Here is a 20,469-nt window from a genome sequence, read left to right on the forward strand (position 1 = left end):
TAATAATCAAATAGGTGGAGGATCCCAGAGAGAGCTCATAAATACCCGAAGTGAGTTATTGCAACGTCTGGTGTTTTCTGATTACCCCGGAGCCTGTGCTCTCTGCTCTTGTATCTCTTTTGTCTCAAATGTGTAAGATTTGTGTGGGTTGAGGTTCAGTGACAGCAAATCCACAATGCTGTACTTCACAAGGTTTTCCTTATGTGCTGTCAGTGATTGTGTTGCGCTTATTGCACTTTTGCAAGGAATTCAGAAGGGTTGGGTTGGGCATGCAAGAATAGAATGAAAAAACAGGATAAATTGTTGGTAGAATTTGGCATTCTCCCATCCAAAGGTATAAATTGATACTCTGGAAAACTGCAACAGAAGGCACTCTGCCCAATAGCAATAACTAGGAGAATAGAATATTACCCGTACCTGAAAGGCTGCTTATTATTGAGAAGGTAGTGACACACACACCCCATACTCAATGCTAGCCTAAATCTTTTGTTTGAAAAGTTATTAATGCAAATCATACTTCTAAGTAATTGATGTTTAATTGATATCTGTGCAACTTGTTGTGAAAGGTCTTTAATTGCTTACAAAGTGTAAATGAAGTTTTGTGATGTCCATCTGTGCTTGTGGAATATCAAATTATTAGCCACCGTCCTTGGAGTAGTTTTAGTGCTGGATGGAAGCAAATGTTGTATAAAGTAATATGCTAGTCACAATAATGTTAATACATTCAACTTAATGTTTAACACAGTACTAGTGTGGTGATGTGCCATATCGTCTGTTTTACTGTACAAATATTTAACCTGCAAGCGGAGTTCTACATTATGGTTATTTGTTTGGAGACGTATATCTAATCTACATGGTTGAATAATAATTCAACGTTTTCAGAAGTTCAGATAAACCTGATGATCAGTTATGGATTGTTAACTAATGGGAGGCAAGAACACTTTACCATGGTGTGGATAGGTCTCCATTCAATTCTTACTATTTTTTTCTCCTTTTGAGTTAGACCTGTCTATGCAGTACTGTAACTAGCAACTTGCTGAAACCAAACTAAGCCTGGGAATAACCAGGTTTGAATGTGAATTTTAAGTTGTCTGTGATTCTGTGTTTTGGAGTACTAATATGCAACTTTTCAAAAGCAATCTTATGAGTTGTATTAGTAATGCATTTGATTTGCCCAGAGTGTGTCTATAAGGAGAAATTTTATTGTGTCGCCGAAGGAAAATTATTAGAACCCAATCGATGGATATATTCAGGGAGGTTTTTGCTGTAACTGATGAATAAATTTGTGCTGATGAAGTATGTTAGTTTAATTGTATTTGCAGCAATAAATAATGAATTTGTTTCAATGAACTGATTTCATTGAGCATAGAATTAATTTATCTTGAAATTTAAAATCATTTGAATTTTAATTCTCTTGACCATTTGTAGGTGAGAATTTTCTTAGAGAGAGGTATGCTGTTGGATTGCATAGTTGCCAATGTCCCATTGCCCATTCATGCAGGAACCTTAGGGAGATTGTTAAACACAGAACACATTGTGCAGAACCTTTTGCCTTTGCCCTGAAATATGTACTCAAAATAGCGCTTGGAAAATGGCATGAACCAAAACGGAGGTAACACAAAAAAATGTGATTCACAAAATGAGCCTTTGAAACTGAATCTGCTAAAAATAAAATTATGACCAAGGTGCAGAAGATGCACCGATGGGCATTGGTGTCTTTCGCAAGGCTCTTTGAACCCATTCCTGACAATTGTGCTTTCGGTGGAGAGTAATGCAACACTAATATTTACTAGTAAAATGATTTAATGGTTTTTTTTTAAAAGAATCACCTGCTTTATATTCAGTGACCTAAGAGAATCATTCATTATATTTTAAGGCTGTTTTATCCAAAATACAAACTTCATTCACGTAGCGCCTGTGAAACATTTGCTAATAACCTGAATTATAAAGTGTAATTAAAGAACACAGGAAAAATTTAATGGCAGTACTGGTGGAAAGAGTTTTGTTTTGGACTTAGCAGAGAGTTTAGAGATTTTTATAAAGCTGAATAATTCTGGAGCATTAATGTTCACTTTTTAATAAATATCTTAACGAGCAGTTTATTATTAATCATTTATATTCCTAGTCTTCCTGAAGTTAAATTATTTAATAACCATGACACAGTATTCCTTTATTTATCACATTTTGTAGACATTCAGGCTGCCCTGTGTGGTGGTGAACATACTTTATTTTAATTTTCCATGCTTCTTTCACACTGGCATCTCTGTTCTGAACCTTTTGTGTAAACTCAAGGAAACAGCACCCATCTTTTTGATTAAAACTTTACAACCTTCCTTGTTTAAAATGAGTTCAAAATTTTAAAAATTGTCACCTCAGCCCCTATTGTTTGCTGGTTTTTTTTTTGCTTTCAGATTGTAGCTATTGAACATTTGGCCATTCACATCACCTCTAGGCACTTGCACCATTGCAACTCCCTTTGACTTTGAAACATAAATACCTTACCATTTAATCTTACCCATCTTCCACTCTTTGACTAATCTTCTGTCTGTACCATTCCCCCCCCCCCTCACTCGCGCACTCTCCCCCTTTCACTTGCTTAAAACCTAATACATTGCTAACTTTTCCAGCTTCATAGGTTTTGAGCCTGAATTGCTGAGTTTCCTTTTCTGTAGATGCTGTTAGAACTGTTGAATATCACAAGCAATTTTTATTTTTATCTCAGATTTCAAGTATCCATGGTATTTTGCTTTTGTGTGAAGGTTTGAAGTTAGACTAATAAATTAGCCTGTGTTATTATAGAATATTCACCTACAACTTTGGCTACAGCTCCTCAAATGGTAATTGTTACTTATTCATTCATTTTGTGGTAAACACAGCACGATATTAAGAGATCACACTGCCCTTTAATGTTACCCAAAAAGGAGTTCCTTTCAAGCTCAAGCTCTTGATCATCCAACTCAGTCCCCTGTTTCCACTTTCTCCCCAGACCCTTTTGATCCTTTTAGCACTGAGGAATATATCTAACTCCTTTTTGAAAACTTTCAATAGTTTGGCCCCTAACCACTTTCTGTGGCCGAGAATTCCACAGGCTCCCTACTTTCTGGGGGAAGACCTTTTCTCCTCATGTCAGTCAGAAGTGGCCTACCCTGTATCCTTAGTCTATGACCCCTGGTTCTGGATTCTGCAGTCATTGCGAGCAGCCTTTTTGTGTTTACCTTGTGTAATCCGGTTAGAATTTTATAGGTTTCTATTAGTATTTTCCCATCCATCCGCCAAGTATTTTCCCATCCATCCGCCAAGTCATTCTTTCAGTTTGGTTTTGCTCTGATAAAATGCATTTTATCTTCTCCATCGCCTTTTTTTTAAATTTGGTATCAGGGACAGAAGTTGTTGTCTGTGGCCTAATCAAAGTTTGATATGAATTTTACACCTGTTGTAGGGACCTTGGAGTTCAGGTGTACAATTTTCTGAAAGTGAATCACAGGTAGACAGCAGTGAAGAAAGCTTTTGGCACTCAGTCAGGACATTTTAGAAGTTGGGAAGTTATACTGCAGTTGTACAGGACTTTGGTGAGGCCGCACTTGAGAGTATTGTGTTCGGTTTTAGTCGCCTTGCTATAGATTAGATTCCCTAGTGTGGAAACAGTCCCTTCGGCCCAACCACGCCACACCGACCCTCCGTAGAGTAACCCACCCAGACCCGTTTCCCTCTGACTAATGCCCCTAACACGATGGGCAATTTACCATGGCCAGTTCACCTGACCCGCACATCTTTGGACTGTAGGAGGAAACAGGAGCACCCGGAGTAAACCCACGCAGACAAGGGGAGAATGTGCAAACTCCACACACAGTCGCCCGAGGCTGGAATCGAACCTGGGACTCTGGTGCTGTGAAGCAGCAGTGCTAAACACTGAGCCACATGCCTCCTGTAAACTGGAAAGAATTCCGAAGAAATGTACAGGGATGTTGCCAGGACTCGAGGGCCTGAGTTTAGAAGGAAAGGTTGACAAGTTCGGACTTTTTTCATTAGAGCATAGAAGACGGAGGGCGGTGCTTAGAAATGTATAAGATCATGTGAAGCATGGATAGGGTGAGTGCACTCAGTCTTTTTCCCAGGGTTTTGGAATCAAGGGATTAGATGGCAAAGAGTGAAAAGAAACCTGAACGATAACCTTTTTACACACAGGGTGGTGCACATGTGGAATGAGCTGCCAGTGACAGTGGTTGAGGCGGGTACATGAACTACACTTAAAAGGCATTTGGACAAATACTTTGATAGGTTAGGCTTAGCAGGATATGGGCCAAATGCAGGGAAATGAGGTTAGCATGGATGGACGCTTGGTCAGCATGAACCAGTTTTGGCCAAAGGACCTGTTTCTGTGCTGTGGGACTCTATGTACATGCTTTGCTGTATCTCCAGAGTCTACGGTAATATGTGCTAATGCTCTGTGTGTAATAAATCAAATGTACGAAACAAAAACTTCAAAGTTTGGTTTCTAATAAGTATCATAAAATGTTTTTGTACACTAGAATGTTTCCTTTGTAACTTATTTGTATGTCTGTAAGATTATTACTTAATTAGACGTGCAGACAAGCCAGTAAATGATATTGGATTAGCCCTCAAGGTCTGCGTGTATGCCTGTGCGCGTGCGTGTGTGTAACCGCTGCTTCTGGAATTTGCTTAGCCTGTGAGAATTGGCTGTTTGTAATTCCAGGGGAACAGAGGTTTTATAGTCCAACACACAGCTTGTAAAACCTGACACCACTCATAAAGTCTTAAGTGTTACACTATTTTGCCAGCATTATACAAAACAACCTCCAGGGTGATTGTTAGATTGCCGTAATTATTCTGCATTCCAACTCTCATTGTTTCATATCAGATGAATATAGCTCCTTGAAGATCATTTAAACTCTAAGAATATGTTGATTCATGTTCTCTTGCTCCCTTTAAATTCTACTTCCACCTATGGAAATGGCTAACTTGAGAGAAACTTGTACAGTTCCCATACAACTTAATGTTTTTAAAGGATTTTTAAAAATGGTTTAAGATCCTTGGTATCAACAGTGATGAGTTTAAGTGCCCAATGCAAATTCCTTTAAAATAGTGTATTTCACAATCTAAGATTTAAATTGTTTATTAAACCCTGCTGCAATTTCCACATTACTGTTACGCACTAAAGGAGTCTTTTTGTAGTAGGCTACAAATTTCAAGAAGAAACCTAACAGTTTTACATTGGAACAATCCAAGTCTTTCATTTAGAATGTCAGATTTCTATTGATGATCTCAGTTTTAGCTCACAAAACTTGTGTAAATTTGCACCAAAGTCAGCGTTGCACAATAGCTCTGTCTTAGATTCTTATTTTTGTGTTAATTCCAGTAATAATTATACTTTTACACTGGTCAAGGGGACAGAAGCCTAAAAACAGTACGAACTTTATTAGGAATGTAAATTGATTTCAATTCAGGAATTGCAGTAAAGTAAACATTTGGTCTCTTTTAGTTTAACACAAGAATATCTGTGCTGTCACTTTACCATTTGCCTGGGAACCTTGCGTATATCCTGTAGCAGACACATTTGTCTTGACTAACAATGTACTTTATAGAATTCTGCTGGACTCCTGGAGTACACAGTCAGCGGTACCTGCCTTGTCTGAATTTCTCAGCAAAAAAGATAATGCAGATTTTCAGCTTGGGTTTCCAGAGAGGTCACCTGGAGTAAACATTTGTTTCCCCAGTTAACTGTATAAACGCAGGCTCTTATTACCTACCTAAATTTGTTTTCCCAGTGGAGATAATAGGGGTAGAAGTAGGACAAGGAAAAAAATTACCTTATTTGGATGAGAACACACACGTGACTGTTGAAGAGTTGGCATGTGTCACACAGTAATTGCTGCAGCTGTCTCCTAATTGGTATCTATAAGCAGTGAGTGGTACTTGTTGAGATTACAGCTTTAGAACAGAGACTATGTGACAGATGTGAAAGGCACAGATTGTAAGCCTATGAAAACACATGCCAAAATTAAAGGACACTGTCCCCCAGTATCATTTAAAAATAAAGAAAATTATAGTGCAATGAATATTAACTGGGGTCATACAATAAACTATTGCCCATTGAATTGTAAAAAAATGTAAAATCTGCAGAAGTTCAAAATGCCATTAATTTTGCAAACACTGAGGTAATGTTGTATACAAAACTTCCAAGTGCCATCAATATTTATTGTTTTATGTGGTCTAATATTAATGATTTGTACAAATATAAAAAAAGCACTTTGTCCCCATATTTTCAAAAGCAAATTATGTACTTGAAAACTACAGTTCATTATTTTGAAATGGCAGATTATTTTTCTCGACATTTTCATTTCTGGTGATGGACAATTACTCTTCACCCCAATGTTGTTCTTTACCAGTGGATCCTTGTCTGGAGTCTAATCACATAGACAATATGGACATAAACATTGACAAAACAATGGCTGTTTTCATGAATGAGGGAAATTATTCTGTAAATATGTAATATAAAAGATGATCTCCAGACACGTTCAAGATATAGTTTTCAATTCGCATTTGTCCTGGCGTATTTCATTATTTCCATTGACCTTGGGTTTCTCCTTTTCTTGTCAAAAAAGCATGTATTTATTTAACTTGATTTCTAACCAACTGTGTGCTGTTTATAGTCCATGCTATAAAAGTTCCATATACAATTTCCTTTGTTTACCTTCAGCAGTCCAGCATAATGAAGGAACTGTGTACAGTTCAAAATTCATTCATAATGATCATTCTTTAATACAGTTTTTGGAACCTCAAAGTTGCAGTATTTCCTTTGTCTTATATGGAACAGAAATCAGCCACTTGTTGCTGATCATTTTGTTGCTTTGTGGTTTTCATTTGCATACCTTTAAAATTACAGACTCTGATTTCTGTGATGTTTCAACTCTTGCTGTCTTTACAGTTCACTTTTAAGAAAATTGCATATAATTTCCACACTGTAGGGAATCCAATCTAATCTAATTTAATGACCCTTACCAGAGATTCATGTTAACACTGAACAAACAAAATATCTCTCACCCAGTAGCTGGTCAGTCCAGCCTGTCCCGTACAGTTCTAAGTCTTTAGAGATCATCTCATGAAACTCATCATATCATCCAGATATTGTGCCGTCTCCCAGAAGAAGGGAAAAATCCAAGGTCAATTACGGGTAAAGAGAAACTAGAATTCCTCTTATGTCAAAACTAACTCTTAAGACCATATGCACCCTAATAATATTATTTGCTTCCTATCTTTTGTTGGATATGTTCGCCTGCCAAGACAAATCTCGCCATTTCTTGAAGATACACAGGGAATCAGCATTCATTGCACAAGACAGCAACTTGTTTCATTGGCTTGCTGCTTTCAGTGAAATGAAAATCATGCAACATCTAACCTATTTGCTCCCTTGCATAATTTATTCATATGTTTCTTGTCCTCTACAGCCTATTTAATTGAAATAATTTGTCAGCTTATACATGATCTAGTCCATTTGATTATTTTATTGATTGCAATCAAATCATCTTTGTCCCCACTACTTTGAAGTATTTGAACTAAGACCTTTAAGCTAACCTGAATGGCTAAGGTTTTTCTCTTCTGTTCTGAATCTTTTCAAAAGCCTCAATGTCACCCAGGTTGAGTTTTAGCGTTTTTAATGTTTGCTTAACACTTTGGTTATTTAGAGGGGTTTTGTATCTTTTGGATGCATTTGTAGGAATTCATTTTTGTAGTTATTATCTGTCATATCCTTGCATTGTGGGCGCTTTTGTATGTAACATTGGGAAATATAATGGAAAAAGCCTTCTGTTTAGATCAAACTGTTTTGCTTCTAGTTTTAGAATGAGCTTGTGGGTGCAGGTACTGGGGAAGTATTGCAGCTACTCAGTTATGTCCAGCTTGATTTGAATGTAATTTATTGTCCTCTCTTATTCACCTTCACTGCCCATCTATTCGTCTTGTTTTCAACTCCTGCTGTCAGATTTAAAAACAGTTATTCAGCCACAGAAGTTTATGATGAGCAGGAGGCGCAAGTGATGAAGAATTTTTCCAATTTACTTCCTTTTTACATTTACTATCTGTTTTAGTTAAACCATGTTCTGTTCTAGCCATGTCAACAGTTTTGTTTCCAGTAATATACAATTGTGTCTCTAACATACCATGCATCCATATTCAGATTTGTTGTAATTTACACCATCAGTTGAATCTCCTCTTTGAGGAAAGCTAATTTTTTATTTTGTCCTGAGTGTACATGAATCAGACACAGGTCAACAGATCTGAATAATGTTGAACTGAATTCTGTGGAGTCAGCTAGATTTACTAGCTATTAAGATTAACAAATTGTTACCTGGGTTTCATTGTTAAAGCACTGTACAGTAGAAGCCTGTCTACCCCTTTGCCAACACAACTGTGTACTGTACAGGTTTGGACAACATGCATTCCAGAAAGCAATAATTCATATTTCTAATCTGTATATAATTTATTACGCATTTCTTTGGTATCACAATTAGCCAATTTTTAAAATATTGGCAGTTTGTAAAGGAGAATAAACACTTATAAACAGCTGATTCTTCAGTGTTTGCTTTTATCCACCGATTCTAATATTCAATGTTTTGCTTTCAAATCAGATGTACTCATTATGATGTTTCTTACTCTGATTTTAACAGTAATATTTACTTGGTATTATAGGTTACAATTCTGAGTTACAACAGATTTTCAACATATTGGGTCCTCTGCATTCTAGTTAGATTTACTATGTCGTCATGATGCAGGAGGTACACAACTTCAGTCAATTGTGGATGGAATCCTTTGCTGTAGTATTTTAAAAGTTTTGTTCATTGGATGTGGGTGTCGTTTCCTTGTCCAGTATTTATTATTCATCCGTAATTGTCCAGCGGACAGCTAAGAGAGAACTGTATTGCTATGGATCTGGAGTCACATGTTGGCCAGACCAATTAAAGGGTGGCACATTTTCTTCCTTGAGGGAAATTAGTAGACCAGCTGGCTTTTATGACAATCAACGATGGTTACATGGTCACCATCAGGTTAACTTTTTATTTCAGAATTTTATTGAATTTAAAATTCGCCATCTGCCATGGTGAAATTTGAAACACCTTCCCATAACATTAGTCTATGATTTTGAAACCAGTACAGTAACATAACCAATACCCTGCCACCTCCCCCTAATGTAATGTTCACTTATAATAAATTATCTGGATATGGATGATGACTGCTACTCTAGCTCATCACAGTCACCTTAGAAGTTGAGAACAGAACCACTTAAAACTATAGAGTACCTTTTTAACTATATTCTTTAATGAAAAGAAGACTCTATATTGATAGAGATATTAAATTATTTTACAAAGCTAGATTGAAAAGTGCTATTTAATCCCTCTTTGGACTCTTCATACACTCTCTACTAAGTAAAAAGGTAAACAATAATCATGCAACTTTGCTACTTTTGAACTACTGATGTGTGTCAATTCTTTGGCTACATGCAAGTTATGATGAATTTTGGCTTAATTCAGGAACGGGTTTTAGTGCTTCTGTGGTGAATGACCAACTTTGGTGTTAACCAAATCTGAGAGATTTTTTATGTTGATGCCTGAATATTTAAAAAGGGCCTTGCTAGGGTGTGCTGTATTCTGAGAAAGATAAGTGGAAACTGTCTCACTAAAGCCAACTAATGGTGTAATCTGTGATTCAGGAAAAAGTATATAATGGTATTACCCCAGTCAATATCTTGTGAATTGTCACATATGCACAAGTGAATCAATGACTGGTCTAAGGAAGGGAAAAATGATTGCACTAAAAATACCTTTTGGGAATCCTTGCCGCATATGTAGATTTGAGATGAGACACCTTCCCTCTGGGGACAAGTATTGTAGGCAGAATGAGGAAAACAGCTTGTTAAAATTGCATGTTGGAAAGTGTAGGTACTTTGGCAATGTGTGGTAGCAGTGGGTGTCTTCAATATATTAAGTTGAAAGCTGTCCCTTCCTTTCAAGATTGCAAAACATATCTTTCAGTTTATACTTTGTTAGAACAGCTTATCCGTTCTTTGCTTTTATTTCCACAAATGTGTTACAAGGCTTTGAGGAAAGAAATTTCTTAGTCTAATCAGCATTTCTGTTTTGTAATGCAGAAAATGCTCTGGTTTTGTGTAGATTCCTGCCCTTTTTCAGTGTGGAGGCCTCGTTAGAATGTGTATTAAAGTTGTATATGTCAGACTGAATGTACGTCACTTGATGAAAAGGCCAAAGGTTGACTGGTCAGGAAGTTCCTCTTTGTGTGTGGTTGAGATTCGGAACAGGGTATGGTTCATGCCGTTTTAAGTTTTGGGCACGCTTAAGTTCCTTGAAATCTGTCCATGTTAATTAATTTGAAATGCTGGTATTTTAATTCCGTTTCTGTTAACACTTGACTGTCTTTGCATGCTAAATGTTCTTTCAATTTTTGGAAAGCAGATGTAAACAATATTTAAATATTTTACAACTTAAGTATATTAGGAAAAAAAAACAAAATAAGGCAACAATTTATCCACACCAGAAGTGTTATGGCTGGTTATATTTCACAAATTTGAAAGAACCTCAGTGTTGTCAGTACAGGGATGTTATGAAGGATATTCCCCAAATACGTTAGATGGCTGGAGTTGGTTTAATTTTGGTTTCTACTTATTTTGATTTTTCTATTCCTCTTTCCTTTGCTCAGTATCATTTAAAGATCATACAACAAATATCTCCTTGGATAGTACAACAATATTTTTATTAGTTGAGCTGAGCAATGTTTAAAATAATTCCTCCTTGAATGTATTTTCCTACTTCCTGTGTTGACACAAGTAGTTAGTGACATGCTAAAGGAAAGGAACTGAAGACTCAGTGACTCCTTAGAACATGAGTCGAAAGTTCAGTGTGTCAACACTGTAGGGCACTGATATTCTAATTATTTCATTTCTGCCATGGTCCAATGGGCAGTGCATTCGCCTTCTGACTCTGAAGATTGTGAATTTAAGCTCTTTACTCCAGGACAGCGATGTCCTCTTATTGACAGTGTGTAAATGGAAGTCCTTAAGTTCCTGTTAAGGTGAGCATAAATATCCGAGAGCACAGCCTTCAGTCAACATCACAGCAGATCCACTGAAAATTTATCTCATTTGCTGTCCGTGGATGCATGCTGTGTGCAATTTGGTGGTGTATTTTCTCACAAACAGTTGTGAAGACACTTGAAGTAATTCATTATAAGTACCTTTTTAAAAGAAGAAAGAGTTCCATCACATTGTGCTTTTCACAACCTCAAGACACCCCAAAGTCTTCTACAGTCAATGGAGTACCTTCTTTTGATGTGCAGTCACTCTGTGATATAGTTAGTTTGTGCACAATAAGCTCCAACACATAACAATATGAAGATGACAGCATAATCTGTCTTTGAGAGTTAATTTTGCTTAGGACATGAGGGATAACTCCTTTGCTTTTCTTTAAAACCATGGCATCTTTTGGATGCAGCATAAAGAGCAGGTGGAGCAATTCTTTAACAATGCAACTGCTAAGGTTGTGCAGTACTCCCTCAGTCTTGGATTGGAGCACCAGCCTTGAATTTTGTGCTCAAGTTTGTTGATTGAGCTTTGAACCCAAAAGTTTCTGACACGTAAGTGAGCCACAGCTGACTTCGTAATGCATTGGAGGATACTATGATGCAATTTTTTTATTGATTTCAAATAAATTACATAAATTTATTTTTCATTTGTGGCCTAATTTCAATTTTTGCAAGTGACATGCAAAATGCATGAACAGTACGGGGGATAGTAGCAGATTTGGAATGTATGCAGATTTGGAAAGCAGGTAGACATGTCAAATTAAATTTTAAACTTTTGTTAACTATACGTTTCAAAAGGAAGACAGCAAAATGAGGAAAAGCAGTGTAAACTAAATAGCAAACATTTTAAAATCGGGTGCAGGAAGAATAAGAATGGAGCTAGGTGTTGGTGTTACCAAGAAAAATCTTTGCAAGTGGCAGGACAAGTAAGGTAAAGTTTTTTATTTTAATAAAGAACACACAGGATCCTTGGATTTATAATTATGAAAGAGCAATGAAGATATTTTACCCCAGCTGGAGTATTTTTACCAATTCAGACACCACACTTTTGGCATGCCTTTGAGGGGATCTTAGAGTGATTTACCAAGATAATATCAGAGATGAGGGGCATTTGTTCCATTTAGTACCAAAAGGGAGATTTAACAAAGGTTCAAGATTCCAAGGATATTTGATTAACTAAACAAGGCAAATCTCCTCGGACCAGATGGAGATTAGTAACCAGTGGAGACAATTGAAGATTTAAAACAAAATAATGAGTAAGTTGAGAATTATTTTCTTGCAGTGAGTTGAGATTAAGAATTTTTAGATTAGATTGGATTGGACTCCCCATAGTGTGGAAACAGACCGTTTGGCCCAACCAGTCCACACCGACCCTCCAAAGAGTAATCCACCCAGAACCATTTCCCCTCTGACTAATGCAAATTTCTGATTTATTATCTGAAGAAATGGTGAATACAGATTCAATAGCAACTTCCAAAAATATAAATAGTAGAAAAACAAATAGTTGCAAGGCTATTGGATATGCTATAGGAAAGATACAATTGTATTAGATAGGTGCAGATTTTAAGGTAAAAGGCACGAGATTTAGAGAGGTTTTTGAGGAACAATATTTTCAGAGGGTGGTGGGAATCTCAAGTACACAGCCTGGGAGGATAATAAAAGTGGGAAACTTGACAACTTTTAAGAAGTGCTTGGATGAGCGCTTGAAATGTCCTAATGTGGCTATCGGTCAAGAACTGGAAAGTGAGATAAGTGTGGATAAATTGGCATTCACTTGTTGGGATGAAAGCTCTGTACTATATGACTGTATGACTCTTAAGAACAAGGATCTTGAATTAATTGGAATGCTGTTCAAAAACCACACTCCCACAATGGGCCAACAGTTCTCCTCCCGTGATTTGTGATTGAGTCTCCTGTACCCAAACTATTTACCATGCATGCTGTTCAAGTAGCCTCTCATGGGGAAATTCGCAAGTTATGTTGGTCAGGATGGCTCGCAGCCTGTCCTTTCAGCCTGTTGGGAAGTATTTATCTGCATTCTGTCCTTTTTTCATGGTGGAGGTATAATTGCAATTGGGAACAGGCCAAATGAACTGGAGATGAAAATTTTAGTCCCTATGGCAAATGCTGCTTTATTTTCCGATCTTTCAGTTTGTGTAAAATTGAAGGTGCTGTGTCTTTGTGTAAGTGCTGCCACCTGGCAATTATCACCTTAAGTTCTGAATTTGATCAAATTATCAGAAGAGCTCCTCACCAGAAGCAAAACATTTCTTCATGTCAGTATGGAAGATTAATGAGTAAAGACTGTGAAGTATTAATTAAACTGGGAATATTGATGAGAAGTAATTTTTTTTGCAATTGAATTAAAGTTCTCAGGAAGAAGTGAGGTTACATAAGTAAATGTATTTAAGTTTACGCAACAGTTTTGGTGCATTTGAAATTCACTGTTAGGCATTTTATTATACTGCAACAATCTGATCAACTTCTGGAGTTTGATGAAAGAAATCTGTAATTCCAAATCAGTCTTCCTTACAGTTACACAAAGTAACGTATTTTAGCCCTTTGAAGTTAGCAGTAGTTTTTAAGCTAAATCGACCAAATGCGCCGTTTAGCGTATCCTCAGCTTAAATAGTGTTCTTTGTGTACTGCTGTTTAATAGCTGTCTCTTCAGCAAAAGGTCCTAAGGGGAAATGCAGAATCATTGGTAGTTCACATGAACGGCCATACTTGAATATGAATATTTCTGAAACTAAGCATCATAATGTTTGTTTTTAATTCCAAACATCATTTCTGTAGAAATACATTATGAAACATAGCATTCTGAACAGTTCTTGACTTTTTTAAAACCTTTTTTTAAAGACTTCGACCTTTTTTCTTTTTATTTGGTCGTCTTATTCTTTACATTATACTTAATATAAGCGGTTGAACAGACTTGCTTGTGTGCACAGTTTTGCTAAAGGGCTTTTGTAGGATTGTTGACATAGTACTGATACTGCAATCTATTTTTCTCCACAGACTTGGGATCGGAGTTTTAAAAAAAAATGTCTCTTCTGCCATTGATCAGCTTGTCTGTGGGATAGTTGCTTGTGATTTCAATGCCCTCGGTCTTTTGGTGTATCTGTGCCAAGGCTACATAGAATGACTTACCTAATTACTAGTTAGTGATTCTTTAGTGTCGAGAAAAATCTCTTACCTTGATAAAATTGGTGATAACCCTCTGCATTAGTTTGTGATTTTATTATTCCTATTGATGTGATGAGTTTTTCTGTGACATCTACAAAGTTAATTATATAAGAGTGTGGTTTTGTACCTTATCGCATAAGTGTTTTTAGTATAAATGTTTAAATAAACTTTGGATCTGCATTGTATTCAGTAAATAGTTGCATGCCATAATCATGAGTTGCTTTTGAAAGTTGCATTAATTAACCATAAACATTGAAGGAGCTAGTTCTTACCAAAATTTGATATATAAATTTTATAAGAAGATATTTATTTCATTGTATGGAAACATTAATAACTGGTTAGGACCTGTGGTTGTTTTGAAATATTTACCTTTTCTGTTTTCACAAGTTATATTTTTGACGGATTTGCATTTAAAAATTTAAAAATTGCGTGTTCAATGCATCAAACAAAGCATCAGTTTATACGACTCCATTGTTAAGAATGCATTCACAGTACAAATTAAGTGTTGGTTAAAAAGGGTTTTTGCGTATTCCGAAGTGAAAATAATTCTTCCATGCAGTTTCCTTCTATTTTGCTCTTAATTTGGGGACCCTGATTTTGGATTTAGTTATATTTTCCCTGTGATTCATACAAATACTTACTGGTTGTTCTTTCACTTCATATTGAAGTGACGAATTTTAAAGGAAACATTGGTGTTTAGTTGGATTTAATTTACAAATTTGATAAATACTGAATCTACCAACTTTCAGAATTTTTTTACTATTATGCAGATGATAAGATTAAAATGAAGTCCAAGAGACAATGTAGAAAAACAAGTTTATTAAAAAATTAAGAATTCTCTCAAATGCATTTATATTATTTTGTAACAAATTCTCTGCAGTTCTCCCCTTGGTTTAATTCACTAATAGATTTGAGCTTTCTCAAGCCTTCATAACTTGAAATGTTTGGCCTTTCGATAGGATTGAAACATTTTTTTAATCATGTACCAATGCTGAATAATATAACATTAATATGTCCTTTCTTGGGACATGATACAGGAGCTGATGAAAGCACAAATGTATTACTGACAGCTTTTAATCATAAGGTTTGTTGTTCTCCTGTAGAACTAGCTGTACATTGTGTGATAGTCACTTGTTAAAAATATGTTTCATTTATTTTAAAGCTGTATTGATTGCTGGCTGTTTAAGAACTTGCATGATACTGCTTATAAAACTCAAATGTCTCAAGGTGGGATTTTTGTGAGATGCAGGCCTCCTGCTACTTAACTAAATGTTACTTTGCTGTTCACCATTGTTTGCTATTATGCTTGTATTAATAAATTTGAAGTTAAAGGTTTCTCCTGTTGAAGGTATGGGAGATTAAGTTTTGCAGATCAAGTATGAGCAATGGGTCAGAGGAAAGCAGACGTGTTAAGAAACCGTATCCAGGATTTTAATTTCTAAATCATTGATGCATTACAGTTCAAACCACCTTTTTAAAATAAAAATTATGCAGTGCATAATGGATTGGGTGTATAATGGATTGGCCATTGAAAGAAAATACCTACAGAAGTCATTTTCTTCTTCCACCATTAGAAAGTAAATTTGGATAGCAAAAGTGTAACTGGCTAGCATGAAGTATGATGCAGGTTTGTGTTGTAAACAGGAACACTATTTTTAAGAGATCATGATTAAATCAACTTGACAACAAGAGGAAATAGGCAGGAAAGTTCTTGCTTCCTAGCAGCTGGTTAAAGAGTAACATTTTCCTGACAAGTGACTTTTTTGCAGAGCAGAACTGTGTGTAATATTAGATATCATAATTGCCAATATTTTAAGAATTTTTATTGTGTTGATTTAGTTATTAAGAGATCTATAAGCACAAGTCACAGGTTCACAATTGGTATTGTTTTGCTAAGCTTAACCCTGGGGGAATATTGGATCACAATTACTGGCTGGATGTCCAAATGTAAACTTTAAATAGAGGAGCCTCCACCTGAAACCAATCAATATATAGTAAACTACCCCAGTGTATGGTTCTGTTATGGTCCATTAGTCTGGCTTGTACTACACCTGTGGTTTCTGATGCTTATGGGTGAATGCTGAATGAAGAAATGATATCACATTTGTTATGCAATGAGATGGAGGGGATTAGTGGGAAAGAAATCTGATTAATAAAATTGAAATTAAGTTATGATTCAGAAATCAGATTTCTACAAATTAGAACAGTATTTTCTTTTTAAACAGGTCCCACGAAGGGCTTATTTAGGATTACACAGTTAAACTTTTTATTTCTAAAATTTGCTTTGTAGATTTGAATACTTTGGCATTGAATTCTGTTTTAAGTATTCAGAGAGTTAGCAAAATATCATTGCTACACTTTCAACTGCAAAACAAAATACTGTAATAGAGTTAAATATGATGAATTAGTCCCATATGTTGTATTTCAGGTACTATTTTCTTAGAATGGTGTCTATTGCCACCTATTGATCATGTTGGGAACAATCTTTTCTAGAAGCAAAACCTTTGAAATGAAATCAAATTTTCCATTTGATCATTTTTAAGTGTTTCAGTTTTTAAGGACAGTTTCATTTTTAACATTTGAATGTGCCTTTCAGTCACCACATTCGTGACCATGATTCTGTTAAATAGAATACATTGATTTGAGCAGTATCACACTTAATGTCTTGAAGTTTTAATACTACTGTGTCTAGACCTATTCTGGATTAGTGGTGCTGGAAGAGCACAGCAGTTCAGGCAGCATCCGAGGAGCAGTAAAATCGACGTTTCGGGCAAAAGCCCTTCATCAGGAATAAAGGCAGAGAGCCTGAAGTTTTCCTCCTCTCTCTACAAGAATTTCAGGGAGTCCCTCTCCCACTGCAACTCCCAGGTCATTTCAGCACTGTCCCCATGACTTGTCCTACCTGCCTATCTTCTTTTCCACCTATCCACTCCACCATCCTTCCTGACCTATCACCTTCATCTCCTCCCCCACTCACCTATTGTACTCTATGCTACTTTCTCCCCAGCCTCACCCTCCTCTAGCTTATCTCTCCACCCTTCAGGCTCTCTGCCTTTATTCCTGATGAAGGGCTTTTGCCCGAAATGTCGATTTTATTGCTCCTCAGATGCTGCCTGAACTGCTGTGCTCTTCCAGCACCACTAATCCAGAATCTGGTTTCCAACATCTGCTGTCATTGTTTTTACCTGTGTCTGGACCTATCTGAGTTCAGCTCAAGAAAGACTGCTAATTCAACTCAAACAAGCTGACTGAAAGCAGGTGGGGCATAAACTTTTCAATTGCTGAACTAGTCACTTTGTTGAGATCAGTTCAAGGCTTATATATCTTCAAAGTGAACAATCTTTTGACTTTGCAAATAGTTAACTAAATTTTCTAGCGGTAAACTGAACATGAAATTTTAACAGTTAAAAGTTCTCTGGAGTCGCTTTTTGGTGTCAGTCTGAACAAGTTGTACTTTACAGAGTTGAGTTATGTCCAGACATAGACGGGATATGTGTTTTAAATGTAAAAACAATGACACAAACATCTGAGCATTGCTTAAATGTGTTCAATTTATCATCTCAAAAATACCTTTTTACAAAAGAAAAAAGATATTGGATTTGTGAATTCTGTATAAATAGACATTTTAAATTGTTCATACACAAGAACAGTAATTCTCTGATAATATGAACGTTTGTGTTTAGCTCAAAATAGTGTACTTAAAGAAGCCAGTGATGACAGAGATCGTCCAAAGTTAGACAAGGATGCCATAGAACAACCTCAGATAAAGGTCCCAATAGATCCACCTCAAGACAGGAATCTCAAAGGCGAGGAAGTGCAGCTGGATCGTCCTGACCAAGGTATTGCAAGTTGCGGCTGTACAGAAAATCACTTTCAATTGAAATTGAATATTTTGTTTATAGACTGACATCTTGATTGTACATACAGCAATATATATTCATATTTGCTCCAGTTCTGTTGCTTAATACAAGATAACCTTATTTGTCCTTGTTCTTTTATCAGTGTTCTGCAAGCCATTCCTTGGAGATTTACAGAGTGACCCAGGGATCATTTCCTTCCCATTTTCCCCCTTTCATGTAAGGGAGTACTAAGCTTAGCAGAGTATTTATCCAGGGTTTGGAAGAGATACACATTCTCCTTCACATTTATTGTTAGTTTTTAAAATGAGAACATTTTAAAGGTATTGTTTGAGAAAAAAAACTTGTATTGAAGGAAGTGTCTTTTGAATAAGTCAAAATTCTAGTCACTGCTCATTGCCATGAGTGAATCAGAAATAGGTGCCTTTTTTTTAAAAGACAATACCCCTTAAATGTTTTTAATAATGTAACAATTTGACAGCAGTGTAATTAGAAAAGCAGATTGCTGTCATAAGGTGAATTAAAACAAAACACTAAAAAATCACTAATGTATGACTAACAAGCCCATATGAAAACACAAATTTGTATATGAAGGCCAAATAAAGAAAGGAAAGTAATTAAAAATCATAGCACAGTAAAATAGCACCATTCATGATGACTCAGACACTGAAGTAGTCTATGTTCAAATGCAGTAAAACCTTAACAATATCCACATTTGGGTTGACAAATGGCAAATAACATTTGAACTATCAAAGTAATGACCATCTCCAACAATACAGAATTCTAACTACTACCCTTCAACTATCATGGCATTACCATTGCTGGATCCCCCACTATCAGCATCCAACGAGTTACCATTGACCACAAACCTGAATTGGACTAGCCATCTAATTATGGTGATGACAAGAGCAGGTCTTATGCTCGGAATCGTGTAGTGTATAACTCCCCTCCTTACTCTCCAATGCTTGTTCACCATCAAGAAGGCACAAGTTAAGTATGTGATGGAATATTCTCTACTTGCCTGAATTAATGCAACCCCAACAACATTGGAAGATTGACACCATCCAAGACAAAGCAGTGTGCTTGATTGGCACCACTTACACAAACATTCCCTTTTTACATGACTGACACAGCAGCAGTGTGTACCACCTACAACAATCAATGCAGAAATTCTCCAAGAACCCTTCGATAGCACTTTACCAACCGATGATTTCTGCCATTTAGGAGGACAAAGGCAGCAAATATGTGGAAACCCCACTTGCCTGCAAGTTCCCATCCAAGCCCTATGCAACCCTGGCTTGGGAATCCTTCCATGTTGCTGGGTCAAAATCCTAAAACGCTATACGTATTGAGCTTATGGATCTTGCAAAAGCAAATTGCCTGCAGCAGCTCCAGACAGCAGTTTACCATTTTGAGGGTAACTAGGGGTAGGCAATAAATAAGTGCTGGCTCATCGGGCGATACCCATGTCTCATGAATTTTTAAGTCTGAACAGGGCCACTCTGATAAATCAAAAAACCCAATTTGTAAAGAAACTTAAAGCACACAATGCCCATTGCTTTCTCGCATTCGTTATCGACTGTCACTTTCAAAAAGCGATCTAATACTGATTCAAATAGTGCTTCAAACATTGCTTCAAATAGCCATTGCTCTACAAACCCCCCATCTAAGCTACAAGTTTTACCTTCCACCAAACTTCAAGCCATGACTCCCACTGAGCCTCAAAAGGTGTTTCCCCTGTGCCTCCATTGCTGTTGTATTACAACGTTACCCAGCTATGTTCAGGTGGCAGTGCCAGTGCGTCTTCATAATGTTTTCTTACAGGACTAGCATGCCTGGTAACTTTAGAGACTTTTCTGTTTACTCGAATACACGTTTGGTGTTGGATGGAGATTCATTGCTGGTCGGATAACGAAGGTTTTTAAGCATTCAGAAAAAAAAGTTAACACCTGGTTATTTAATTTATTTATAACATGTTTGCACTTGTAATCAACAACTTTTGGAAACATTCATGTGTTCTTGAGATCTAACTATCATTTAACTCAAACTTGGCTCCAGTTCCATTGAATCACTAGATTTTGTTCCCTGAACAATGTCACAGGAATGAATAACGTATTGGGTTCATTAACTCAACAGTCAGGTGTATTGGTAAGATTTATGAATATTATTAAACTAAAAATATTGGTGATCTTGCTTTTGAGTCATCATTGACCAAGCCAGATTGGCACGTTACAGCTGCATGTCGTCTGTTTGGAGATAGAAATGATCAAATGTACTATAAACAGTTTCAGAAATCATGACTGTGCAGCTATTCTAAATC

The 20,469-nt window shown here is 36.5% G+C and overlaps 1 protein-coding gene across 3 annotated transcripts in view; it reads left to right on the forward strand.

Annotated features, from left to right (window-relative positions):
• Nucleotides 1–20,469, forward strand: part of slc38a10 (solute carrier family 38 member 10) — a 141,190-nt gene that overhangs the window by 108,571 nt on the left and 12,150 nt on the right. For all 3 annotated transcript variants that reach the window (XM_060844922.1, XM_060844923.1, XM_060844924.1), the window contains one exon: nucleotides 17,976–18,131. In XM_060844922.1, coding sequence (XP_060700905.1) covers nucleotides 17,976–18,131 — 156 coding nt within the window. The remainder of the gene's footprint in view (nucleotides 1–17,975; nucleotides 18,132–20,469) is intronic.

This window comes from Hemiscyllium ocellatum, chromosome 25 (assembly GCF_020745735.1).
Source record: "Hemiscyllium ocellatum isolate sHemOce1 chromosome 25, sHemOce1.pat.X.cur, whole genome shotgun sequence".
NCBI lineage: Eukaryota > Metazoa > Chordata > Chondrichthyes > Orectolobiformes > Hemiscylliidae > Hemiscyllium > Hemiscyllium ocellatum.